Source organism: Gobius niger (assembly GCF_951799975.1).
Source record: "Gobius niger genome assembly, chromosome: 8".
NCBI classification, from domain to species: Eukaryota; Metazoa; Chordata; class Actinopteri; order Gobiiformes; family Gobiidae; genus Gobius; species Gobius niger.
The window spans coordinates 17,069,705-17,096,002 of NC_136859.1; the positions used below are offsets into that span (position 1 = coordinate 17,069,705).

General features: G+C 43.7%; 3 protein-coding genes across 5 annotated transcripts; all 3 read right to left on the reverse strand.

The window, feature by feature from the left end:
• Positions 1-55: 55 nt before the first annotated feature.
• On the reverse strand, positions 56-5,366 carry zdhhc18a (zDHHC palmitoyltransferase 18a). 2 transcript variants are annotated; one of them, XM_079560987.1, is made up of 10 exons: positions 4,772-5,366; positions 4,509-4,669; positions 4,253-4,402; positions 3,852-3,989; positions 3,731-3,782; positions 3,326-3,428; positions 3,144-3,256; positions 2,437-2,542; positions 1,890-1,953; positions 1,250-1,389 (listed from the first exon to the last, which is right to left on the reverse strand). In XM_079560987.1, the coding sequence occupies exons 1-9, from the start codon at positions 5,002-5,004 to the stop codon at positions 1,912-1,914; spliced, it is 1,098 nt and encodes a 365-aa protein (XP_079417113.1). In that variant the 5' UTR covers positions 5,005-5,366; the 3' UTR covers positions 1,250-1,389; positions 1,890-1,911. The 2 variants fall into 2 exon arrangements, with proteins under 2 accessions (XP_079417112.1, XP_079417113.1); XM_079560986.1 differs by lacking the exon at positions 1,890-1,953 and having other exon boundaries at positions 56-1,389.
• Positions 5,367-5,653: 287 nt separating this feature from the next.
• pigv (phosphatidylinositol glycan anchor biosynthesis, class V) lies at positions 5,654-8,968 on the reverse strand. The gene is made up of 3 exons (XM_079560910.1): positions 8,516-8,968; positions 6,230-7,396; positions 5,654-6,152 (listed from the first exon to the last, which is right to left on the reverse strand). The coding sequence occupies exons 1-3, from the start codon at positions 8,582-8,584 to the stop codon at positions 5,865-5,867; spliced, it is 1,524 nt and encodes a 507-aa protein (XP_079417036.1). The 5' UTR covers positions 8,585-8,968; the 3' UTR covers positions 5,654-5,864.
• Positions 8,969-9,161: 193 nt separating this feature from the next.
• arid1aa (AT-rich interaction domain 1Aa) lies at positions 9,162-25,608 on the reverse strand. 2 transcript variants are annotated; one of them, XM_079560909.1, is made up of 20 exons: positions 24,403-25,608; positions 22,504-22,719; positions 21,893-22,420; positions 21,712-21,807; positions 21,032-21,272; positions 20,761-20,850; positions 20,511-20,681; positions 19,732-20,047; positions 18,797-18,942; positions 17,437-17,522; positions 17,142-17,351; positions 16,859-17,063; positions 16,590-16,725; positions 16,306-16,475; positions 16,074-16,236; positions 13,753-13,878; positions 13,378-13,471; positions 12,473-13,298; positions 12,224-12,354; positions 9,162-12,144 (listed from the first exon to the last, which is right to left on the reverse strand). In XM_079560909.1, the coding sequence occupies exons 1-20, from the start codon at positions 25,303-25,305 to the stop codon at positions 10,291-10,293; spliced, it is 6,708 nt and encodes a 2,235-aa protein (XP_079417035.1). In that variant the 5' UTR covers positions 25,306-25,608; the 3' UTR covers positions 9,162-10,290. The 2 variants fall into 2 exon arrangements, with proteins under 2 accessions (XP_079417035.1, XP_079417034.1); XM_079560908.1 differs by having other exon boundaries at positions 9,163-12,144; positions 16,590-16,743.
• Positions 25,609-26,298: the final 690 nt, after the last annotated feature.

The window sequence follows — 26,298 nt, forward strand, 5'->3', positions numbered from 1 at the left end:
AAATATAACTGGAAAGTGTTCACTGAAATCAGATTTGTCGTTAAATTAAGTTTTGTAATGACGCCAACCTTCAAAAACAAGTTTATTTCAGTTACATTCTACAAACGTGTTACAGTACAAGCACTGCTTGTACCTCCACCAAACTTCTAAGGCTTCAGGATTGTTAAATGAGAGTAAAGAGCATCTTTTTGATCTTGCAAAAGAAAAAAGAAAATACTATATTTTGTTCAGCCAGCAATATTTACTCACACAGCGACCTCTAGTGGCGACAAAAGGTGCTTGGAAAAAGATCATGTTTCAGAAAGTGAATAACAGGGTGACCGCCATGAACAGACACATGTTGCTGAGGCCACTTCAGTCTCCTCAATATTGCTTTTCCTTCTCCGCTCATAACGTCGACAATATAAACTGTAGAATAATAAATGATTATAACAAATCTCCCTTCTGGTGCTTAGAATATAAAATAAACAATAGTAATACATCCACTGCAATCCATGATCCAGCAGGCCGCAGCAATCGGGACAAAAACAAGAAGCGTAATGAATTCAATTTTTACCCACGTAAAATTAAAACGTTTCTATATCTTTAATAAAATGAATGGACACTGAACATACAAAGTAAAAAAAAAGGTCAATAGTGACATCTCTGTGTACAGTATTCACCTCCCCTGCTCTACATCACAGCACATGCCAGTTAAGGACTAAATAACTTATTCCTGTCTTCATTTGAGACATTTGCATAAGTTAAGAGTTGTCTGGTTTTATGGCTCGAGGTTAAGTAAAAGTCTGGGCACAATGACAGAGTTTGGGTAGATTGCTGTATTGTGCTGATTATATTACTAAGATTTATTTGTTCAGCATCTAGGACAAGGACAGAACCTGTCAACAAACACTTCAATCACAAATGTAACAGTAACAGTCTACCTAGTCCACCTCAGATCGGACTTTCACATCTCAAAGTTATGTGGGTCAGAGTTTCTCTTGGAGGGATATTCTTTTTGGACGTTTTCCATGGCTGGTGAACTTCAACTGAGTGACATCAACCCATCTCTAAAAGCTATATTTAAGGGAGAGGGATGAACCCATCTTCCCGTGTGTCACTCAGAGCCATGTTGGCACGAGTGAGTGAAGGGGAAGGCGATGCCAAACGGAAAGCTGGGTTGATTGAGTGTAAAGAGTCCTTCCTGCTCCGGCCACACGTGGTGCACGAGTTGCCTGCAGACTCAGGAATCGCGCGTCGTGGGCAGACCGCAGGCGCTCGAGGCGGGCCCATCGAACCAGGTACTTCCAAGCCCAGAGGAGTCGTCTTTGAAGGTCCCACGGGGCACACCGCGTGAAAGTCAGAAGAGTACAGCATCCTCTCCAGCACATCCTTAGTGCTCTGCGTGCACTGTGACAAAGACAAACGTGGCGTCAATAAAAAGCATTAATGCCCTCAGATAACGAATATTTTAGATTATCAGATTAGTGGGAGGTGGAGCAGATGAGTGCTGCCAAGATAGAAAATGGAGGAGTGTTAATGAGTTTGAGAGGAACAAAAGAAAGCTGATTTTTGTACGAGAAGTGATTAATTTCTTGGTTCGTCCATGTGTTACAATTAAAATGGTGCTCTCTCGACAGTCACCGCATGCACAAGAATCCCATCAAGAGTCACAGAGGCAATTTTCAGAAATGCAGTGGCTGTGAAAGTGGAATGAGTTGTAAAAAAGCATGCACAAACAAAAACAGCCAGAGTCACAGTTGAAACAGATCACACATCCCATAAAAGACAAAGTGATTTTAATTAAGAAATTAGTAGCGTAACTCCAACCCTAGCAGCAACAAAAAGAGATTAATGAGGGCAGAGTCGATGACAGCTGGTGAGAGGTGATGGTGGGACCCTACTCTTACCATGAACCAACAGGGGGCGCCCTCAGGCTGTGCAGGACAGAGAGAAGTCCTGACAGTTCCCCTCCTGGAGAATGAACCAATACAGCACATGCCGCGTTAAGTCCTCCATCTGACATTACTGTTGTAGGCATTAGCAATTACAGCGGCCAAATAACAGAATACAGTAAACATGTACCTTACTTCACACTTAAACTGTATATACAAATGAAAAAGTAAACATTGTGAACACAAAAAATCTTTAAAAGCTGTATATGGTAAATTTCCGTCATATGCATAGATATTCCTAAGCACAACTACGTAAGAGCAAACTCAGTAGTACAGCAACCCAGATGAACATGCAGCAACACCACACAAAATGTTACCACTAGACTTATTAAGTGGAAATGGTTCTACAAATTGGTCCTCATTTCATTTGCTGTTGATACTACGCACCTCAAACATAACCTAGAAAGATAACAGCATTTGGCAATGAGACTTTTCCACAGATAAGTGGAAGTGAAGGCTAGAGGACACTGGGAATAAGCTGAAAAAACACACTTCATCCTACCATGTTTGTGTCATTCTTGGCTGTGAACGGAGGCAGCTCGATCTCTGCAGTGTGCGAGGCAGCGGCCGCCTCTTCAGGAGGCACAAAACCTCTTCTGTCAATCAAACTGAAGATGAAAACGGAAATTAATGCAGAAAACAGATTTCAAATCATTTTAAACAGGCATTTGACTTAGATTCATAGTTTTTACAGTTGTGAATGAAACACAGCGTAGAGCCGTTACTCCATTTGAAGTGCATTAGAAGCAAATACACTGGAAATATAAGTGCAGTTCATTCTAGAGTTAATAGCCAAGACAATATTTCAGCACAATTGAAAAAAAAGAGAAAAAGACTTGGGTTTCCTCATTACACTGTAGTATAATTACTTAAAATATATGTTCATAACAAAAAAAGAAACAAAGTGTGACTTCTCGAGCGTAAATGTAGAAAGCCTTTAGAGAGGTACTTGTAAAGAGGTACTTGTAAAGAGCTACTGGTAGTTCCCCAGTACGTGGAGAGCCCTGTCATAGAGGACACTGTTCTGAATGTTTGAATGTGTTCTGATGTAGATTAATGTGGTCACATACTCTGGTCATCCTGACAACGTTCCAAAGAGCGACACACACATTTTTGAATAATCATGAATGACTTCATGGGATAAAGATAAGTGATATAACAGTACAACTACTGGTATTAAATAAAATATGCATCAAAGAAGTGTCTTACCTTGGAGGCATTGGGCCACACAGCGTGGCGCAGCAGTTTATTATGATACTGCTGTAAGTGTATGGGTTCCCAGAGTCCTCTGTACTTCGTTTACTCGACCATGAGCCTTTTATCTGCGGCAGCACAAGCAAAACGAGTCAGACACTGGTTTCAGAATCCCTAGATATTATATTCAAACTTACATCTTCATTTGTTGTAAGGTTGGAGGCCACCAAGTATGTATGGAAGCCTGACAGGCCCAATATAGACCACACAGAAAAAAAACAAATGACCAACTCCACCACAGTAGACAAATGGTTAAGGAATTGTTACACTGGCTACGTGTGTGGTATTATGTAATTATCATCCAAATAAACAATAAAAATAAACATTGAAATCTTCAGTGTCCAGTCACTGACACTGGTCCAGTCACATGAGGCAGCAGATTTACTGCTGAAAGACCAAGTGCCTGAAAGCGCAGTTAAACTGTGATCCTCTTAAGTGGCTTAAGAGCAGGAGCACAACACGGTCTGACCATCTCAAAGACAACACTGAACTGCACTACACATGGTTAAACACATCAGGAGTGAGACAATGGTAAAGGATATCTGGCAGGGCTCTCCTGAATGGCTTGAATAAGGCTTTTGCCAGACTGAGAACCTGAAAAAAGACAAACAATCAATGGTCCTTGTGAATAATAACACAACTGCCATGAGAGAGAAAACTTACGAAGAGTAAGGTGAGTGATGACGCAGCCAAAGATGAAAGACGTCAGAAAAGACAGGGAGATGATGAAACTGTAGAAAAAGCGGTAATTGCGTTTGCCCACACAGTTTCCAACCCAAGGGCAGTGATGGTCAAATCGCTCTGAGGGTTAAAACACAAATATGGTCCGAGGTGAGGACAGACAAGAACAACAATGCATTACCCAATACATTCACGTTGTGTTCACCGCTTTCCTTATAAAAAATTAACTACTTTTGAGGTTTTTTTTTGCCTATTGCTGTAAACTATGCCATTAATTCATCTGCTGTTACCTGTCATTTATATTGCATATACATTAAAAAAAAAACGTTCTGTTCTTACTCTGCAAAGAGTTAGAGGAGGCTTTCAAGGCATGACTGACTCACCAACACAGTTGTCACACAGACTGCAGTGCGAGGTCCGTGGAGGCCGGAACATTTTACATGTGAAGCAATATTTGAGCTTCACCACCTGCTGGTTAATGAGGATCTCCTTGGTCCGAGGAGGGGGTCGATATGAAGAGGAGCCTGAGGTATCTTAAAATAGAGACGTACAGAGACGTCACTGAGGCATGTTCAGTTCAAACAAAATGTAAATGCAAGGCCCTCGGAGGTCCCTGTCTGCTGATGCACTATGCCTCACCTATCTGCTTTTCAATGTCTGCAGCTTCATCTGGTGTGGCCCTGGGGAGGATCCCGGGGTCTGTAAAGCTTGTCCTGAGCAAGGACAGTATCACAAACATACAAAGGACCCCTCCGATCACAGGTATGAAGACGGTCAGATGCTCCACGAGGAACGGGCAACTGTACGTAGAACAAGGACAGACATGTTCAGTGTATATTACGGTATTATAAACATTGTACTGTGGAAAGGTTTGTCATTAAACACACGTAAGCAGCACTTACTCAAATGCAAAGAACAGGCCACACGTGACAACAATAAGGCCCAAAGTGAGAGGAAGAACTCCGCTATGACTGGACAAGATGATGCGTCCATCGCAGAAAAAGCGATTCTTTCCAGGAAAAACTTCCCATTTCCTCCGCGGCCGCTGCGCTTTGGTCTCGGGGTGGCTCTGGGCGGACTGCGGGGACACGGACAGCGCTCTGGGGTCGATCTGCTGGTACTCACAGCTCTTCATCTCCGCTACGAGGCAATGGACGAGTGAACTTCAAACTTTTTGTAGATTCACAACGATTTTACAGGAACTAAATGTTTTGTCAGTGTCTCAGACAAATGGACTTCTCTCATTTTAGTTGACCACCATGAAGCTAACGTTAGCTAGCTACCGAGACAGTACAGCCATTCTCCATAATCGTGTTTAATAAGCCACATCTTCTTCATCGTTGACGCCGCATTGTCCATCATTCTGTGTGGGAATTATTGCTTCTTTGAACTCGTCGCATTCATCTTTGATTGTCGTTTCGTCTGGAGCCACGAAGCCGTAGCTACTTTGCGACTGCTTACGTCGTTCCCCTTTTACAATATTTGGCTACGTCACGACGAGCTCCTCGTGACGTTCTACTCACGTGAGAAATTCTCAAATTCATTTATTATGGCCTATGAATGTATCACATGTACATGGGGTGTAGTGGTCATCATGGAGCCAACAATAATATATTACATGTATCTACTACAGTTCAGATGAAAACCGAATTTGACCCGTATTTTAGATTTTGTATTGTTAAAATATGGGCATAAGACATATGGCATGCGGAAAAAAACAGACACACAATCTGTATCAATACATTGTTTTGGTATACATCCCATATTTTACAAAATTACAATACATTAGGTTCATAGTGCAAAGTATGCTATACAAACATGCAGCCTTAGTTGCTTTTCAATGATCCTAAATGTACAATTGAGGCAAGAATGAGGCATCATGTACTCAACAGCAAATATACAGAAACAAGTAGATATGTACAAACATGTTGATTTAGATTTATTGCAAAATTGTCTTTCCTAGTGCAGTTTTATTTAGTGCTCCGAGCAATGACATCAAGTCCAGGGCAAAAAGTTACAGTGCATTACCAAACCCAGCAACCAATAAGAGAGAAAATATCCCAAAATGCATTTAGTAATGGAAGAGCAGGTACTGAAGTTTAGCAGCAATGCTACAATGGGATTCTCAGCCGTGTGTTTGCATCCGTTATGATGATGGCTTTGCAGCTGCACACTGGGAGTGGAAGTTTTTCTTCTATGAAGCAGTGGCTCATTCAGCAGTAACAGATGAGCACTTATCCAGAATGGCACAGGAGATGAAGATGCCATGAACCTGGTAAGGACCTCATGGGAAACACACAATTAAAAAAAATTAGAGTACAGTCTAATTGGCCAACTGCATAAATTAAATGTTTTCTTACCTGCACATGCATGCACAGTGTACCAAACACTAGTAATACACTGGCGTGAACCACATACACAAAAACCCTGGGGTTGAAAAATCCTGGCATTGGTTTCTCAAGTCCTTTATTTTCATTTGTTTCCCAAAGTCCAAGTCTAAGACACAGCTCTGGGTTTGCCTGAACATATGCATATGCTGCCATAATTCCAAGAGTAGCCATTGGTAAGGCCAAAATAAAGTTTGGTATTTGCTTCAGTTCAAAATAGCGGAGAAACCCTACATCCCAGTAAACATCTTGAATATGAGAGTAGAGCATTGGTAGAGGCCTCATACACCAGAGCGGTGGAGGACTGTTATCATCTGGTACTCGATAGCCTTTCCTCTCAGCGAGTAAGAGCAGAGCAGGGGGAATGCGCTCTAATGAGACCGACGGTGTGCAAAACGTCCTATAGCCATAGTACTGGAAAGCAACAAATGGGAAAGCTATGGTGGCAGTGCCTAATAAGGAGGTGAGCACCAGACGAAAAATAACAAAACTGTAATGAAAGACTTTGGCATGACCTTTTGCTGTTGTTCGATAAAACCGAATCTGGGAAAGGGCATATAAAGATGGAAGATAAAGCAGGAATCCTATGTTTACTAGTCCATTGGATCGTGCTGCTGTGGCTATGCTGAGTGCCAAGCAGGCTCTGAGTGTGAATCCTTTCTCCAAAAGATATAATCCCCCAAAAGTGAGAGCTGCAAAAAGACTTTCAGAGTAGCCAGCAGTCATGAAAACATTAGCTGGAGTGATACAGTAGAGGAGACTGGAAAGCAGAGCGAGACGCTTGTCCTGCAAAACAATTCTACCAAGTGCATACAAGGCCACCACACTTAGTAAGAAGAGAGTCGTGTTTCCAAGAGCAACGGCCACGAGCAGTCGTCCGCGCACAGTCAGCCAGCTGCTCAAGGGCCAGAGTACGGTCTCAGCTAAGCCTCTGAGAATGACTGGGAAAAGGGGGAAAAAAGCAAAATTATGTTCAAACAAGTATCCCTTCTCAGCAATGAAGAGATAATGTTCAGCATCCCAGCGTGAGAGCCCACTAAAAAGCCAGTCCACTGAAGAGTCCAGATAGAGAGACTCTTCCATCTGAGGGGGCCTGAACGCATCTGCGTCATGATCAGGGATGGCAGCATTCAGAACGGCCTACAGAGAAACAACACTGTCAAGTAAAGTCAACAAAATACACTTATTACTGTTGTTTTAGTGGATACATTGTTGTAATGTCTTCCAGGGACCCCAAGCTACTTGTAAATATGGGGGAGTTCATTACAAGTAGCTGCTGCTGGCAATGCAGCAACTTGGGGAGGGTCTCAAGGAGTCAAAGTACAAAGTAAATGTGATCAGGTGCATTTGTGCATTCACTAAATAACAAATCATTATTTTGACTGCATTTCTGTGGTCACGCTTCCTCTCTTTCCTCACTCTACAATCTAAGGATCTGAGGATGTTCACACTGCCATTAAATGTGAACATCCTCAACCTAAAAACTAGGTTTCACAATATATTTCCGCGTTACTCCGAGAACATGCCTTCAACCACAAAACCTATTTTTTCTCTCTCAAAGTGTGACAATCGACATAGCAGCCAATCAGAGAGCAGCATTTTTCTGATTGGCTCTTTTGCAAGACCCCGGTGTGACATCTATGAACAGTACACCCCGCCTGCGCTAGATTACACCCCGGTTATATATTTGGATAGATTATACTCCGGGTGCATTATGGCCCAGATAAAACCCCCATTAAAGCCACACTGCAGAACATGAGAACATTGTAGCTTTAATTCTGTTCTGATGTTCCGCAGTGCACGTGAGCATCACCTCATCTGACATCTTTGTGAGGAGGTCACTTTGGGAACCACTGGATGCCATGTCGCTTGTCACACTTTAAGGGCACGTTCACACGGAGAGAACACTGAGAGCGCAGATTTACATTGACATTGCGGACTTTCACATTGAGAGGCAGTTCTTAGATGTGAGAGCGCAGGCAAGGAAAGAGAGGAAGCGTGGTTAAAAAAAAATGACATTGCAAGAACAAAACAGCATCACACACTTGAGCTATTGGCTTCCTCTCTCTTAAAACTGGCAAATATTACGCCATAGCAAGTCACATTTTTTGTAGGATATGCAAAGCGCAACGTGGGTGGGGGGAAATCAAATAGTAGCAATTTTATGAACATGCCATTGTATTTCATAATTCCTAAGCTACACTAACTCAGGGGTTTGTATACCAAGGGGACAAGAAAACTCAAATTGGCGAAACTTACTTGCAAGAACAACGTTGTACATCTTGATACTGCGGCAAACTGAAGGACAGCTTTTACATCCATAGTCATTGTTTAGAAAGACAAAATCCGGAAAAGCCGGTTCTAATAGGCCCAAGCATTATCGCTGCTATAAAACAGTGTGCAGTAGATTACTGTTCTCCACAAAGCATAGCAACTAAATATTTGACAGTGTGAGTCAGACAGAAATGATCCCCCCACACGCATCGGGGAAAAATAAACAAACGTGAAAACAATACGTACGAATAACCTCTCTTCCACCGCAGCGCTCGTGAAACACTTTTACTTCCGGTATTATTGCGACGGTTATTTCAAAATAAAACACTGCAAGTTTCCCCAGCAGATGGCGCTCAGAAACACAAATATGAACAATCTTCATTATGGAAACCAGAGCCCAATTGTGTTGTGTGGAACCGTTCTCCCTACACTGTGTGAAGCGCTCACTTGTCATGTGAAAAGTGCTTTACAAATACAGTTCCATTGATTCCAATTCTATATTTTTCCAGTCATCTCTTCTTGACAGAACACAACCATCAAACAGCTTAAGAAGATTTCATGTACATTTATTTTTACCACGTGGAACATATAGTATAAAGATTTCATACTGAATAAATGGTATTCATTGAGCCAAAAGGGAAGGGGAGGAATTTACATGTTGTCTCAGCTACATAGTTTGAAATACAAATATGCAGAATCCATGACTGGAGAAAAAAATGTCAAATGCGTTCATCTAATTTATTGTTGTACCAGTGTCTGCTGTTCTACAGAGCTGTGAAGAGTCCATTAAGTGTCTAATCAGGGACTGGAGGCCATGGATCAAACTCTTAGCAGCCTTTATCCCTCACCAATACAAGTGTGAGAATAGTGACACAGACAGAGACAGACGAAATAAATGTAATGTACAACATTATATATACACCACAGCAACGCTGTATTTGAAGCTGAAAACCAGTCCCAGAAGGTGATTTCTTTTCATAAGGGTGTTCATACAATCAAGGGATAAGAGGAGGTAAGGGTGTTGTAGGTTCTTGATACTTTGGGGAAGAAAGCCATTTTCTGTTTAACACCAAACTAAATAGACCTCAGAATTCTAGTAGAGCTGCATCACCAGCTTGTGTGTGAAACTTATTACAGAATGCTTACACTCAAGAGCAGTACGGTACAGAAAATGTCCTACAATCTACTGCACACTGCACAGGCCTCCCCAAGAAGACGGTCTATGGACAGCTTGATTTTTACCGTTAGCTGGCTGGACTCCAAACTACAGCAACTTTAACCAGTAGGTCACTTGTCAGTCTGCTCCACCTGTGAACATTACCCAGTCAGACTCACTGTACCCTCAAAGGGACAACTAGGGCACACTGCGTCTCCCAAACTCGCTGTAAACGAGACAGCAACTTTGGTTACAGTTTTTGTTTTTCAGCTATTTATTTATTAATTCATTTATCAGTTATAAAAGTACTTTTCCCCCAAGTGCAGAACAATCTCCCAACTGTAGCGCTTCGCTGTGTCATCCAGTTGGCAATGCATTGCAAGTATTGTCAATGTCTGGGCATTTTCTTGAAAGTCAATTACCACAGAACTGATTAACTTCCTTGAGCAAGGGCAGCCAGAGGAGAGCTCAGAGTTTGGGGATCTTAATTGTTTTTATAAATTAAAACAGTTATTTTCTTTGCCCCGTTGCTTACACTTGTCAGGTTAGCAGGAGAGAAGGACAGGGCAAAAGCCTGAAAAGGAGCCACAGCTCCCTACAGCTGTCATGACTGGCCAATCAAAAATAGTACATCACAGATAACATTGGACACCAGAGAGTTCATAAGAGGAGACACAGAAAGGTCAAGGAGCCGAGACTCATGTAGTGTGAACTCCGGGTGGTTCTCCTCCACCTTAGCCAAGGCGTGCAGAGCCCGCGCTGCTCGACGCATCATATCCGGGCTTGTAGGCTCGAAGTGCATCCCCTGTAGGTGTAGTAAAGAGCTCTGGCTCTGCTGCAGCTGTGTGGCTGCAAGACTGTCCTCAAGAAAGCCCAATAGGTTGCCCACACTGCCCTTCTGAACAGCAACTGCTCTTGCTGCTAGTGTGTCACCCTGAGCCAGATTTGCCAATAAAACTACTGCCATCTCCCTACAAACTGCCACCTTTCGGTCACCTATTAGTCGCACTAAGTTCCCAAACAGCTTCTCTAACCGACTAAATGGTGCAGTGGCCAGGATGAGGTCCACATTGTTGTCTTGAATGCTAAGTTTGCTTAGTGTCTCCAGTACTAGTCTATGAGGTGACAAAGCACTATGAGAGCCCAATGTGGGGAATGGGTCCTGGGCCTCAGCTGAAGGGCAGACTGCCCAGTGAAGAAGGCCATCCAATAAGGGCAAACAGATGCTCTCAGAGTAGACAGACAGGTCTAACTGACCTGAGATATTTGCCAAAGTAACCAGTGTATTTTCTCTGAGGAGCTCTAAACAGTCCCACCACCATTCATCTCTCTGGCCCGATCCCTCTTCCGAATCTTCCTCCTTTTCATATGTAAGTGGGGCCTGTTTACGCTCAGGATGTCTGTGATGAAGCAGGATCAGACGCCCCAGCATAAGAAGCAGTCCTGGGTGCTTTGACATTTCATGGTCATTACCAGGGACAAATGATAGGCTTCGAATAATATTTGAAATACAAATGCAGCGCCTCGCTAAGGAGTCTTGCCAGTTGTTGATGGTGACAAGAGGACCCTCGTCTTTACTGTGAGGTTCGTCTTCCAAGATAGTACCCGTCTGCTTTGACAGTTGTGGTAACTCACTGGCCAGGAGAAGACTAGATTTGGCATTTTGTTGTTGACCAATATCCTTTGCAACAGCAGGTGACTCAGAATCAACATTGCCATCGTTTGTGTTGGGACACTGCTTCTTTTCTATGCCAGTTTCCTCTGAAATCTTCGACGTTTGCTTAAGTTCTCCTCCATCCTTTGGCATTTCACCCCCCACTGCTACAAAACTTTCTTTTAGATCGTCTTCAAGGATTCGTCTTTTGAACAGACTTTGAGGCACAGGCATTCGTTCTCGAGGCGACAAGAATTCCTTGCGTGGTTCAAAGTGCGTCTGGATGTGTTCAGTTGAGTCTCCACCTCCAGCACTCCAATGAAGCAAGCCACTGTTGAACTCTTGCACTTTGCCATGGTTATTGGACTGGGCAGCAGAAAATTGGTCTTTTTTTCGTACCACTTTTAGAGGGAATTTATCAAACTTGCTTGCCTGTTTGGGTCTTTCATTTTCTAGTGAAGACTGAACAAAGCTTGCCTGTAGTGATGAGACCTTGCTCCTTCTCTCATCATTTTCAGGTTGTTCTTGACCTAAATACTCAAGGCATTGTTGCAGATTTTCCTCTTTTACATGAACTTGACCCTCACTCTCCTGTTCTTCATCCTCCGACTCTTCCTCCTCCTCATCCTCCACGTCCTCTGTCTGGAACTCCATTTCTGTGTTGTCCACATCTTCTTTCAGGGCATCAGGATCAAGTAGCGTCCTCTGACCAGGGTCTCCAACCTCATACTCCCGCAGTATGCCAAAAATTTCAATGAGGCAACGTCTGAAATACTCCACCACAAGCTCAAGTAGACCAGGCAACTGGAAGAGAGAGGGAAAGGAGCACCATAAGACACTCAGAAATGTCAAAGGGGTTTGAGCTGGATAGAACAATTCTTACCGTATTGAGATCGAAAGTAGTAATACTACCGTCGTCATACAGGAGAATGTTGATGGTATCTAAGGCCCAAGTACTTTCGGCTAACAGACCGGACTTAAGAGACATCATAACTTTCCATGCTTCTGGTGTTCCTACAAAGCAATCACACGGCAAAGTTAGGGACAAATCTAAGATTTTGTTTAAAAGCCGCATAGGTCAAGCTGATATAAAGTAACTAAAAATGATGTTGGAGAGAAAAAAAGGACATACCAATATCTTTCATGGTTAGTCTTCGCCTTGGTTTTAGAATGGGCTGGGAAGCTTCTATAGAGCCCTGGGGAAAAGGCATATCTCTTCTTATTAAAGGCGATTGCACTGAAGGGGGCACTATATGAGATGCAGGTACAGGGGGGCCAGCTTTCTGCATCTTCATGACTCCGTGCATATACTGAGTTTTATTTGGCGACACGCCGCTGTCCATGCTTCGGGGCATAGATGCTGGACTGGAAACCTGTGGAATGTGGTTCTGCACACCCTGAGGCGGCTGATAGTTGGACTGCGCAGAACGGGACATGGGCTGTCCTGGCCCTGAAGGACCATAGGGAGGCTGTCGTGGGCCCATCTGACCACTCCATTGGCCATCATGATTCATCCGCTGTTCAGTCATCATGTCTTCGGAGCGGTTCATGCCAGCATAACTGTGCCCTTGTGGGGGGCCCCCAGGACCTCCCTGTCGATTGGGGTAGTTCTGATAGTTCATGTCCCGTGGCCCTTGCCACATGCCACCTTCAGGGCCTGGCTGCATCATTTGAGGAGGCATATTGGGCTGAGCATTGGGCCCTGTGGCCCCCTGCATCCGTTCACGGCCATAGGTAAAAGGGAATTGATTGCCTGGACCAGGTGGGCGGCGGTCCGGTCCTGAGTACGGCCCACTGGCACCATACTGATTGTAGGGCTCCTGCTGTCCTGAAGATGGAGCAGATGAGCCTCCTTGCTGTTGCTGCGATGGCGGCTGACCGCTGGGGTAGGGTGCATTGTAGTCTGCTTCATGACGCTTTGACGGCGGGTAGCCACCTTCAACAGGACGCTTGTAGCTCTGCAGACACAAATACAGAAAGAGTGTTTAGTCAGTGACTAATGTTGAATAGTTCAATACAACAATAACAAAAAGTCACCTGTTGTTGTGGGTACATTCCTGGCTGTTGATTAGGGTAAGAGCCAGTAGGGGGCGTTCCCTGTCCAGGATACTGATTACCATAGGAATCATGCCTGTAAACATAATGTGTCAGCAGCACTAGAAAGCATTCTACATCATCTAGTATTACAATAAATAAGATTTAATGCAGAAACAAATAATTTGTTGTACAAAGTAATGCAAATGTATTAAATAAAGAAGTACCATTTTCATTGATTTAAAGTATTAAACATGTTGGTAAAAAGGCTCAAATAAATTTGATTTTGTTTTATATAGTGCACACGTTTGAACTAAAATCATACTTTTGTTATTAAACATTACATTGCCACAACCCACAATTACTGTAAAAACTAACCGTGGCTGCTGGGGTGGGAAGCGATTTGGCGAATACATCCCTGCGTCGGCATTGGCAGGCATCATCGAGCTTGGCTGAGGTGCACCAGATCCCATGTTGCCTTCTGGGCCCATACCTTGCTCTGGTCTGTGACAACAATAAGCAAAGGTTTGAGATGCACAACATTTAAAAAGGTAGGGTAAGATATGAGATAATAATGTTCAAATCAAATATTGGTTTTACTAATGTCAATTGTGATTGATTTATTCACAATTACAGAAATATTCTACATGATGCAAACAAATGTTAAGTTTACATTTTTGCTTTTGGTTCTCAGGACTATAATCCAAGCCTAGACCTAATCCGTTTCAAATGAATATAATGGTACTCTCCACATCCACAATCTCAGCACCTGTCCCCGAATTAGTGCTGGTGCAGTCTCCAGTAGTTGAAGTCCAGAGACGGACTTCGAAAAGTTCTTTCAAATGATGAATGGCATGTTCACATACAGTGAAACGTTTATGCCCCGATTGTCTCATATGTATCGTTATAAGTGCCTTTTTCAAATCACCAAGAAGACGTCCTACAGCCATTGCCTTTAACAATCAGCAAGCCCGTATTTCAATAAATGCTGCACAGTACAATTTATTTATTTTCATCAATTTAAAAATGTTCTTTATCTACATGTTGTCCCTTTACACCCCGGACACACCGGCCACATTTTCTGCTTCTGCGCGTTCATGACCCGGTTCTGCGTAAACGCATTGACTTTTTGACGCGTTTTGACATCGAACCATTGGCGGTTAAAATATATATATATATTTTTTTGGTGACATCTACGAAGTATCATGAGTTTGGGGTCTTAAAATAAATTGGTTCTATCTGCGTCCCGAGTTGTTCTGAGATCGTTTGGCTTCAACTTTTGAAGTGAAGGCACAGCCAAAAGGTTCTAAACTAGCTAAAACTTGGTCAAATAAATAGATTATTAACTGCTGTTTGATACATTTCTTATTCAACAAAATGTAGCCAAACGAAAGGTTACATAAATAGAGTTGATAATGTTTTTCATATTATTATGAGTCATATTTTCAAAACTAACTCAGGATCAGCTACTTGACTTTCTCCCATTCTTTTGGCTAGTTTCTGTGTTGTATGCTAATGCACGTTACACCTTTGCTTTTAAAGTTCAATCACGTGACAATTTATATTTTTACATATCTAATCCCTTTCTAATTTAACATTAGAAAGTGTTAGACTCTTTCTACATTATGTCCAAGTTAGAAAGTCATTCTTCCTCACAACCAAGAAGCATCATAACAAAATTCCCCACAGAGGCTAACTTTGACAGGCAGTTAGGCCTATTGTTAAAACATCAGTATATGATCCAGAGAGCAGTGTAGAAAGGTATGAATTCTTATTGAAAACTGGCCTTAACTATAAAATACTTGTTAGCAAATGTTTTCAAAGGAAGACAACTTAAGCTTCCATTCATTATTTTCATTGACACATCACCACTAAATACAACAAAACAATCACATGAATTTAAAATATAGATAAAATGTCCTTTTTAGATGAAATAGAAAGCCTGGCCCAACACATACAGAGTGGTCAGAGTGGCATCTCACCCAAAGAGGTGGCATGTGATTGGTCGGTTTAAAAACATAGCAGAAAGAACCATATGTTTTTACCCATAAGAAACTCAAATTATGAACAAAATATATACAGCATACAGATGGGGTCCCAAGAATAAATGAATAAAGCCTTTTACAAACAGTGCACATCATTTATCTGTGTTTTTTGTAGACTGATACTCTCCTGATTATGGTGTACACATGTCAATAAAGCCCATGGTACTTTGGTATTTTGTTTATGAACAAACACGGAGCCTCTAGTCTATAGCTTCATGGGGTTCAGGGGGGCAGTGAGAGGAGCAGCGGATGACGCTTCAACAGAAAATGGCTAACTGGAAAAGTTCTTGACAGTCACAGCAAAAATAATGGGGAGCATAACTAAGCGGAAAAAAGTGAAGCACAAAAAAAGTATAGCTGAAGTTTTACGAGGAGCCCACTCCTCCCAAAGTAGAGACATGCTCTGTCCATCACCAGCAGACCATCGCCTTTCTGGACAAACAGAAGTCTGAGCCGCACTCGGTACTTCAGCGAGGATAGCATCTCCTCATATAAGCAGCTCTTCTCGAATGAGCCGTACAGTAGCCATCTGAACGTGTGTGTTAGGAAAAGGCTTAACTCAATTTTGACAAAAATGTCAGATAGGATCTTAATTCTAAGGAGATGATGTAGTTTATCTGCAAACTGGTATTTCGAGACACAATATGATCTAACCTTCTGTCATAGCCTGGTCCATACGAATACTGTGGTCTGGGCCCCATTGGCATGGAGCCCATTGCTCCAGGTGGTCCTCTGTACGGAGGCTGTTGCTGCTGTGGCTGCTGTTGCTGAGCATCAGTGTTTGGGCCCTGGTTCGCAGGTAGAAACTGCTCACCCACTGGGTGACACAGAGAGAATGTGAGCAAATGAACACACTTACAATAAATATGTAGCAGTCACCATTCACCTTTCCGCATGTTACTGAATGGATCCTTGTTGGGTTCGTAGGGCGCCAAACGTCCTTGCAAATCTGGATTCCCCATACCAGATTGATAGGCCGAGTTAGGAGTCATGTTCCTCCGCGGGAAAGCAGGGTCACTACTTTCAGAGAAAGGGTCTTGCAGGTTAACACTGCTCCTGCAACAGAAGATAAGAGATGGAAGAGATGGAAGAGATGCTTTAATTCAAACCAAACAAAGAGGAGCAGTGGCAGTTTCAACATAATTATTTCAATAGAAACAGAGAACACACCGTGGCCCTGATGGCACTGGAGGCATCTGTGAGTGAGGGGTAGAGGCTGGGGTTGGAGGCTTTAGGTCTCCACCCTCAGCCATTGAGCTGCTGGTGGACTGGGGGGTCTGAGGGCCCTGGAAAGACCCTGACCCAGCTGTGGAGCAGAGGGACGCTTCAGTTTGAAATGAAATGAAAAAAAAAAAAGGAGCAGACAAATACAGTACATGATTTTAGTTTGTTGAAGTGGATTGGGTCATTTCATGTGAGCAACAGACAGGGGTTCATACCTGGAGAAGGTGGCTGAACTTTAGGAGCTTGATTCTTTTTGTTGTCTGAAACAATCTCAGGAGGGGGATCTTCTCCACGTTCAATTTTGCACTCAAAAGCATAAAGACACTGTATGTACTGCTTTTTCAAAGAACTCGCAGCACTACTCGATGTGCCCACATTCAGAGAAGTGGACAGATCACGCCACTTCTTATTCTTGTTGACCTGAACAAAGAATGAATAGCAGTTTACAGAAATGATCACAAATGCATTTTACTCAATGGGTTTAAGAGTTGTATTCACCTGTGTCATGCCTCCAATCTCCTTAACAGACATGTACAATCGGAAGAGGTCCAGAGGTTTGCGCCCAACAGCTGGCAAGTTGGTCATACTCATCGCTTTTTCTTCAGTAAAGGCCAAGAAACGATCAACCCACATTTTCCTCTCTGGTTCCGGTCCTAATTCGTACAGCCGCGTAATCTTCTCTCCAGTTGTGGTTGATGAATTTGATTTCTGTTTAAAATAAAGATTAAATGTTAAGTCGCAACATTACTTGGGGGTCATATCAACAGTGAGAAATGAATGTAGGTCACAGCACCTTGGATTTAGTCTCTGGTTTCGGTGTTCCACTTCCATCTACTTTGTTGTTCATTTTGTTGTTCATTTCAGGACTAGGCGCCATTCCTACAGTTCAACAACATAAATGAAAAATACATTATACTATTTAGAAATATTATAGGGAGCCATATCACCAAGATCTGAGAATGTGGTATGTCACACTTAAAACAATAACCTCAATGTAAGAAAGCCTCCATTTCCTTTTTGCCTTTTGAATTGGACTTTGAATGTTATAAATAATGTTTTCAGCTATTGTAACAAGGTTCATGCACATTTTTCAATGTGAAAACATAATGTGTCATCAGTGACGGTTTAAGTTTTATATTTTATGTTTTATGACTTTTTAAGTCATGGAATTACAAAAGGCCACAGGAACCGGAAGAAGACTATTCAAAATTAAAAACTTTAAAACAGAAACAAGCAACCTACATCGTATCAATTAACAAATGGTTATAATAATAACAACAATAACAATAATAATAATATTATTATCATAAATATCATCAGTATTAGTAGTAGTGTGGGAGTCAATTCTTTACACATGGCCTCCATTTGCAATAAGTGAAATGTGCATTGTACGGATTATGTGTAAAACTATATATTAGATTGTTTCTATATAAATTACAATCATTTATTACTATTCAAATAAATGAACTACAACTAAGTTCCTACTCCAACACTTTGCTGTGGAATTAAAAGGAAAAAAAAGTGCGCCAGACTCTCTTGACTGAGTTCAGAATCCATCCACTCCACTCAAGTTGAGGCAACCGTTGTCACGGTACCACTGTGGTGCACAAAGGCAACGCAAAACGAGACTTTTCCACTGCAGAGCATCACCAAGCACCACCGCACTTCACTCAGGTGTGCACCCTGTGCCCCCCGTGCCTCTGGACGCTCAGAGCCCTGCCCACTGCTCATGGCGCTCAGATTGCCCAGACACATGAACCATGCAACATTTGATACATTGTTGTAATAACTTCTGTAAGCCAGCTGCGCCGCAAGATGCTAAGGCTGTAGCCAACCTGATGCCATCTCGTGCTATTACAAACTGACCTGACCTGCTTTCGAATGCGAATCCTGATCTTCTGATAGAGAGACAACTACCTCCGAAAGTTAAAAAGGATCCAAGGAAGAATGTCTGACCTCTGTTGTGCATCATCAATATTATAAATAACTCGCAAGAGGAGCTGGACTTAAACTCACCTGTTTCAAATTCAAGACCTAAACCCACATTTTCAGCAAATTTAGACATTTTAACGTGTTAAAAAGTCAGACTTTTCAAGACCCTGCAGGAAGCCTGTATTTAAACAATAGTGTATACATATTTCACTCAAACTTACCACTTGCATTATTGGCCATGTTCGGTCCCATGGAATAAGGAGATCCACCTTGAGTATTCATCATCCCAGGCATGTTGTTCATGGCAGGACCGTATGGGGGACCAGACCCCATCATCCCTTGAGACATGTTAGGGTAGCCAGGCATCCTGAATGAAAGAGTAGGAAAAATTGCACATTTCAGTTTATTAACCATTGCTGCGCGTCAGGAGGCCTCACAACACCCCGTATTCCGGCAACACTGGAGAAAGTAGTGTAAAAAAAGTCTGTTGTTAATTTCGTGTGATTTGACTGGATAAAATATTGTTTTTGAAAATGATCAAGACAGGTATAGGTAATAGGAAATGTTAACATTTCTACTGCGCTATTCACTGGGCAAGTGAGAGCATCTTTTACCCACTCGCGCATTTATGCCGATGGACGTTTAGCTCAATCTGCAAATCATCCCAGAATACTGGGGCTTGTATCCTTCAACTATCACAGGTTAACTTTTCACATTACGCTGTCTCATCTTATTCATTAATCCTTTTTTTGCACATGGGTCACTGAAGCACAACCTTTTAAGCACCAGCCATAGCAGCACATCAGCAACCCCCAGGAGGGGCAAGTCAAAGCAGGAAGAGTGTTACCAAGGCACCGCTGGCCATGCTGAGGCAGCGGTGCATCAGCCCAGGCCGCACAGTGCAGTGTGCAATTTGATCCCTGACGCTGGCCCGGCCCAATTTGGTATCGGGCAATCTACCGAATGTCCTGATGGCTTCTGGTGCACACAGGCACTGGGGGCAAAGTGGGTTAAGTGTGGTGTTCAAGGGCACAATGGCATCACTGTCAGGAGCCAGGATCAAACCAACAACCTTTGGATCAATAAGCGAATGCTCTACCAATAGTGCCTGCTGAGTGTGGCATCAACGCATCATAACAACCTTAAAAAAACGAACCTGTTGTGCATGGAATTGGTGCCAGGATGTTGCAGGGCGGCTGGATCCTGGGGCTTTCTGTTCATGCCTGGAGGTGGGCACATTCCTGCTCCAACCTGATGCGACATGTTCCCCATGTTTGGAGCCATGTTAGGGTTTATGTTAGGGGTCATATTGGGGCCGTAAGGTCTTGCCCCCATTTGATTTGGAGGCATTCTTCCAGGAGGTATGCTACCATATGGGGGCCCCCCACCTTGTCCCGCCATGGGGTTCATTGGGCCCATTCCGGGTCCTGGGTAGTTGGCATTGGGAATATAACCAGGCTGTCGTGGATAACCTGAAGCACAAGATAAAAACCTTTAATTAATGAGAACAAATAGAAAGCATTAAATTGATTTTACTGTCAATCCTAAAACAAGTCTCACAAAAATTACATTCATAGAAATTTCAGATTCCCTATGATCACTGTGCCACTGAGGTCTCATTTGCATGAGCAATTAAATTGATATATTTATCTTTTTCACTTCAGAAATGTAATGAACTAGAGTTAAAGGCTCTGAGCAACAAGCTTTCGTCACAGTCCCAGCCCTGACAGGAGGCTGTGCAACGTCAGCTGACTCTCTGCTTCACAGCTATAAATAGCTGCAACCGAACAGTCAGAGGGAGGAACCAGCAAAGGCATGGTATGAAACGAGAACATACACTGTGGTCTGTGGGTTTATTTTATAAAACCAAGTTGTATGCAAGAAATAAAAAGTGGGATCAATACAACACAATAAATTAAAAGACAATGTACAAACCTTGTGGGCCATACTGTCCACTAGATTGCCCATAACCACCCATAGAATTGTTCTGCTGATATGGGCCCATACCCGGATGCATCTGCCCTCCAGAGGACTGGCGAGGCGACAACGCTGAGGCCGACTGGGGGGAGCCGTAAGCTGGCATCTGCGGATTTCTCTGCATAAAACCTTTAATGAGACACAATAAAGTGTTAGTCTGCCATGCAAAGTACAAATTTATGATTGGCTGAAGTTAATAGAAGTATACCTCTTTCTTGGGCCATGGGAGACTGGCTCATTGCCGGATGCAAGCTTCCATCTGATTGCACACTGGATGGTCTTGGGGGCATTTGAGAACCTACAACAATGAATGCAAAATTGATGAGTGTTTGGAGACAAATGAAAACAATTGGCTTCTGGCTAACTTCAGGAAAAACATAATGCCAATAAAGTAAATGTAACTTCTTACATACTCTAATGTGTTTTTTTAAATTATAAGTATACTGTCATTATAAACTAGCGTGAATTGTCTGACGCACCTGGAATATTGGCAGGTGAAAGTGGCCCTGTTCGTGGTGTGCTGGCACTAGCAGGAGAACCAGCTGGGGATGGTGAAGGCCCTCGAATGCCTGGCAGGTGGGGGGAGGTGTGGGGGGAGAAAGGTGACTGAGCGGGGTTGCTCTGCTCTCCTTGGCTGCTTGACACACCTGAAGTGCTCACACCAGGACTCAGGGCACCCTCTGTCCCAGTAGGCAAGTCATCAATGGACCCTGAGAGGTCCTGAAATCCGCAAACACATGTTAGTAAAGTAATGAATAAACAGTATCTAAACCAGTAATTATTGACTTATTAATACAATAAATAAAGTATATTTTAAAGGAATATCATTCCTTGCATAGTATATCCCCCAACTCATCATGACATCCTCAAATTTGACCAGACTGTAGTGGATGGCCCAGAGTACCACCTGTAGAATCTGCAGTACCACTAGTGATACACATGCTGGTTTGAGAAACACATGCACATTTTACATATGACCCCAGAGTCTCTACCCATAAGCTGGCTCGGCATTTAAGAGCATATCTGCTTTATAGAATTAAAGATAATTTCTTCTTCTTCATCTTAGAATCTGAGCCAACAAACATCCAAAGTTTATGATTTAAATTTACAGCATGGCCTCTGTCACGGTAAATCATAAGATGGCACAAGTAGAACTTACCGGAAGGCTTGAGGGACGGCCTTGACTGTCGTCAGTGCCAGATTTAGGTTGAGAAGTTGGAGGGACATTAGACTGAAACGAGTCCTGGGATATTTCCTAAAATGCAACATAAGATAAAGCTCATGTATAGAAAAACTGTAGTCCAAAGAAAAAAGCCCAAAGATCCAACGAAGGCCAGTACCTGCTGCTGTGGAGGAAAGCGCTGATAAGGTGACTGTTGTGCTTGCTGCTGTGACTGGGGACCCTGTGGGTACGCAGGCTGGTTCTGTGGATGAGACGGCTGAGACGGGACCTGTTGTTGCTGTGAGGAGGGTGGCTGAGAGCCTGGAGTGGCGCCCGGGTAGTTGGACTGTGATCCAGGAGGAGCTTGTGAAGTCTGTGGTTGGCTTTGTCCAGGGGTAACTTGCTGTGGGGCATAGGGCGCCTGGCCCGACTGGGAGGCAGGAGCTTGGGAATAAGGAGGCTGAGACTGTGGGGGTCCCTGTGTCTGTGGGGGCATGTGTTGCTGCTGATAGGGCGGCCCACCCTGTGCATTAGGGCCAGATGCTGGAGGGTGTTGCTGCCCTGGGTACGGTGCCTGACCTCCAGGTCCTGGCGGAGGCTGGTTATACGGGGTTTGTTGTGAGTGAGGGCCTTGGCCAGGCTGGCCATAATAAGGTGTTTGACTCTGAGAGCCATAGCTCTGTCCCTGCTGTCCATAAGATCCCATCTAGAAAAATAACAACGCATGAATAAACACGCAAGAACAATTTCACTTAAACATGACAAAAATGTTTGAGAAAGGGTTATTACCTGCCCATAAGGCATGTTTCCCATGCCTCCAGGGGTACGTCCTTGCATTCCCATAGGATATCTCTGTGGTCCCGGAGGGCCATACCCCTGGCCAGGGTATCCTGGCCCTTGTTGGGGACCTGCTGGAGCCCCCTGCTGTGCCTGCTGTCCATACGGACTTCCTGCAACGTATGGCTGTCCCCTCATCTTCGCCATAGGGTCCATGGGACCAGTTGGCTGGACAGGAGAAAAACAAGGAAAAGCAAAAACACACAAAATTACACAACATGAAAACAGTTGGCATCACTCAGGAGCAAAGGGACATCAAACAGTCTTTATTCCCCTTATTTCACCTAGTTTAGTGGTTTCATGAATACATCTACTTTCAAATGGAGGGCAGTGTGCCCAAACTTAAACATATCCCAGCTGTGCTTCCGTTTTGAGTCAGATCCAAGTAGCCTTTTCTCAAAAAAAGATTTCTTGGCTCTGAATGAATGAATGTTGTAACAGAAACAGAAAATAATATGAACTCCTTCACATCGTCTTTTTGAAATCAGAATCATTGCAATTGAACATCTTTAAATGAACCAATATTACTTATGTAATGCTGATGGCCTTCTAACAACTTCTATCAAGCTTTTGCCAAGAGCAAATCAGATGACCTATGTGATTCAGTGAAGCCAAACAAATAAGAGCAGCACATGGCTAATCTGCATAAGCCATAGAGGAAACTCCCTTGGCCTGAGCCATGATGGTAGTAGATTTGTTTGGGAGGAGGATGGCGGGAATAACTACATTGCTGCCAAACACAGCAGCCCATTACATCCTTGCAGGAACAGATTCTAACATTCTCCCCTGACTTCAGTGTTAAACTGAAGTTACATTTCAAGATGGGAATACATTTAAAAAGCTGTGCTGTGTGGTGTCTACTGAGCTCATGTTGGTCTGCTCTTCAGTATTTCATTTTCAGAGTCGATATAGTTTCGTAAAATATAGCATTACAATAGCCCCTTTACATTGGCTCGATTGGGTATTTACCTTTTCTGACCCTGAAGAGTTAATGCTCAGTGCGACTGTTATCAGCAACTGTTGTCTGCATCACATGTAATTATAAATGGCCATGAGCCGCGGCTGAGGAGCCAATCAGATTACAGCTCGCATGTCAACTCAAGACCAACTATCTCCAGGCTTTGACAGCAGGATTTTACCTCCACAATTCAAATCCCACAGCAAAGTGCGCTCACTCCCATCACACCGCGCTGTTTACAGCGGCACGCAGACGGAAATGCTGCACATGAAGAACGAGGAGGAAAAGGCTAGATACAAGATTCATACACGACTGAGATGCTTTGAGGGAAATGTTGACCTCTCAAAACCCTAATGATCCTTGAAGTAAAAAACAAAAAAAGAAAAAAGAAAAAAAAAGATACAACGCATACTCTCGTCACCAATTACCGCGTATCAAGAAGGACCAGTCTATAATGTGATGTCAAATATCCCACTAGACTCACGACTGGCGCACATATCAACATGTATAACCTGCACTGGAGACGAAAGAGTACCGTGTGAAGTGAAAACATTATAAAAGGTTACCAGACGAGCAAGCCAGTCCTTCCCCAACATGCATTTTGCCTCTTTTCAAAGTCGGGCCTTCACAGCTTCCCCTTCGGCGTTTCTTGCCTTTTTAACGGCTAACGTCACCTTTTAACGGCTTTTTAACGGCCCTACGCACGTTAGATTTCGGGTAAAACGGGAAACTTTGAGATAGTTTTGCTGTAAAGGAAAACACACACGAGGCAGCCATTTTAGAGTCTTTGCGAACTAGTATCAGACAATGGCTGGCCTACTACGATATGAAAGCGGCTAAGAGAAGGAAGAGCTAGCAAAAGCCCACAAACAGTAGTATTTGTGTCGCTTTACCTGGTTTCTGTTTAGCGGCTGCCCAGCACTCCCAGGGCTCATGGGTGACGGGTGATGACTTCTTTGTTGCCAGCCTGTATTGCTCCCTCCGTACTGAGCGCTACTGCCCAAGTCCGATCCCTTACTAGCGCCTTCTTGGCTACCGTAGTCGTTTGAGGGATAGTTTGGATACCCCCGCGTTGAGCTGGGTGAAGTTAGTAGCTTATTTAGGGTCGGTGTGGATGTAGGCTGTGGATTTCCAATGTTATATCTCTGATTATTGTAAGAGCCTGCCATAGCGGTGGGTCCTCCCGCTGGTGGCTGCTGTTTAGCTGACTGTCCCCCAGCTGTCGGCGCCTGGTTACTGCGCGGGGAGTTCATGCCGTACGCCTGCCCCGGATACGGAGTCCTGTTCGGGAACGGGCTGTAATTATAGTGGTGGTTTGAAAAGCCATGGTCGTGGGAATTGGGTTGATATGGGTCCATCATATTGCCTTGCTGTGCGACCGGACCCGCAGCAGCTGCCATGCCAGGGCTTTGTTGTCCGCCATGTTGATGAAAAGGCCGACCGTAGTGCTGGCCGTATCCGTACGAAGGTGGCGGAAAAGCTGAGCCGTGGTGGTGTACCAAACCCGGATGGTTATTCCCCTCTGGTCCAATAGAGTCATTCTGGTTATTATTGTTGGCTCTGGGTACGCTCCCGTTGCCGTTCTTCATCTCAGGCTCCCCTCCTCCCCCTGCATTTCCACCGTCGGTCGCGTCCTGCAGATCTCCTCGTCCCGGCGAGCCGCTATCCAAACCCGGCTGTTTCTTGTCCGACTGCTTCTCCCCCGGTACCGACTCCTCTTTCGGGTCTCGATCTGGTCTTTTAAGCTCGGAAGGCTGGCTGTTTAGAGTGGCAGCGCTAGCGACCTGAGCGGCCATGATATCCCCCCCCGCCTCACTCCCTCTCGGCGAGTCACTCACAATCAAAAGCGAGCATTGAATAGAAAGAATTGTTTAAAACCATTTATCCTTCTGTCGATTCATCCCGCCCTTTAAACCGGACCGAATCCGGCCGCCATCCGCTGGTTCCGGGTCCGATAAGGGCTTATAGAAGTGATGGAGGCTCCATACAATACGTAAAGAGCGAGAGAAATTGTTGTGGGAGTTGTGTTACTGAGCCCGGGTTGAGGCAGGGAACGAGCCCAACCAACACGAGGCTCTGCGAGATACAGCCATTTTACTGAGCCGCGCGGGAGCTCGCAAAACACGGACCGGAGTCAACCCACGCGGACTGAACTGTCGTTTCTCACTCTTGAATGTTTTCAACCTCATCACAGTTGTCATCCATTTTTTGTAATGTCCTTATAGGAGTAAGGCGACGCAGTTAAAACACACAATAAAAACGAGGTGTGGGTTCATATATGGCGAAAGTATTGTTTGTTAAATTACTAGATGTGGCATAAATCTCCATTATATTTGAGCATAGATCCTTCAGCAACTTTAAATTGTATGTAGGCTGTGAGTTAAGGCAAAAAAAAACCTTCCTTAAATTGAAGTTAAAATTGGAGTTGTTATTCTTTAAATGTAATTCATGTCAACTTTGAGCCAGCTTTACCACCACAGCAAAGTGCTCATGTTTTTTGACGTCCCCATTTAAAGAAGTAGCTTTTGAAGGAGGCAATGCAAAAAGAAACACTCTTTTCGTTTCTTTTCCAGAGCAGGAGGAAGCCTTGCAGCAAACGAGACTACCAATGTACATTCCCTGTTCTTTCCTCCCCTGCCTGCTCTGCCACCCCCTCTCCTCGCTGTCTGTCTCTCACTCCGGTAGAAGCACTCTACTGTGGGGGATGGGCGCAGACTCCAGCACTCTCTCACCCTGCAACATTGAACTGCGCTCACACAAAAACCACGCTTATCTTGTGACAGAGAACA

Bases quoted from the DNA above. Each gene is read 5' to 3' on its own strand.
- arid1aa (XM_079560908.1), bottom strand. From the start codon at position 25,305: ATGGCCGCTCAGGTCGCTAGCGCTGCCACTCTAAACAGCCAGCCTTCC. The intron at 16,237-16,305 runs GTGAATGGTGAC...TGTGTCACCCAG, and splicing joins ATTCAGTAACATGCGGAAAG to TGGGTGAGCAGTTTCTACCT. The intron at 13,299-13,377 runs GTGACTTTTTGT...TTGTGTCTGCAG, and splicing joins GAATGTACCCACAACAACAG to AGCTACAAGCGTCCTGTTGA.
- zdhhc18a (XM_079560986.1), bottom strand. From the start codon at position 5,004: ATGAAGAGCTGTGAGTACCAGCAGATCGACCCCAGAGCGCTGTCCGTG. The intron at 3,257-3,325 runs GTAAGTTTGAAT...GTGCTGCCGCAG, and splicing joins ACCTTACAACAAATGAAGAT to ATAAAAGGCTCATGGTCGAG. The intron at 2,543-3,143 runs GTAAGACACTTC...TTTCATCTTCAG, and splicing joins TGTGGCCCAATGCCTCCAAG to TTTGATTGACAGAAGAGGTT.
- pigv (XM_079560910.1), bottom strand. From the start codon at position 8,584: ATGACTATGGATGTAAAAGCTGTCCTTCAGTTTGCCGCAGTATCAAGA. The intron at 7,397-8,515 runs GTAAGTTTCGCC...GTTTCTCTGTAG, and splicing joins GTACAACGTTGTTCTTGCAA to GCCGTTCTGAATGCTGCCAT. The intron at 6,153-6,229 runs GTAAGAAAACAT...GTTTCCCATGAG, and splicing joins CACTGTGCATGCATGTGCAG to GTCCTTACCAGGTTCATGGC.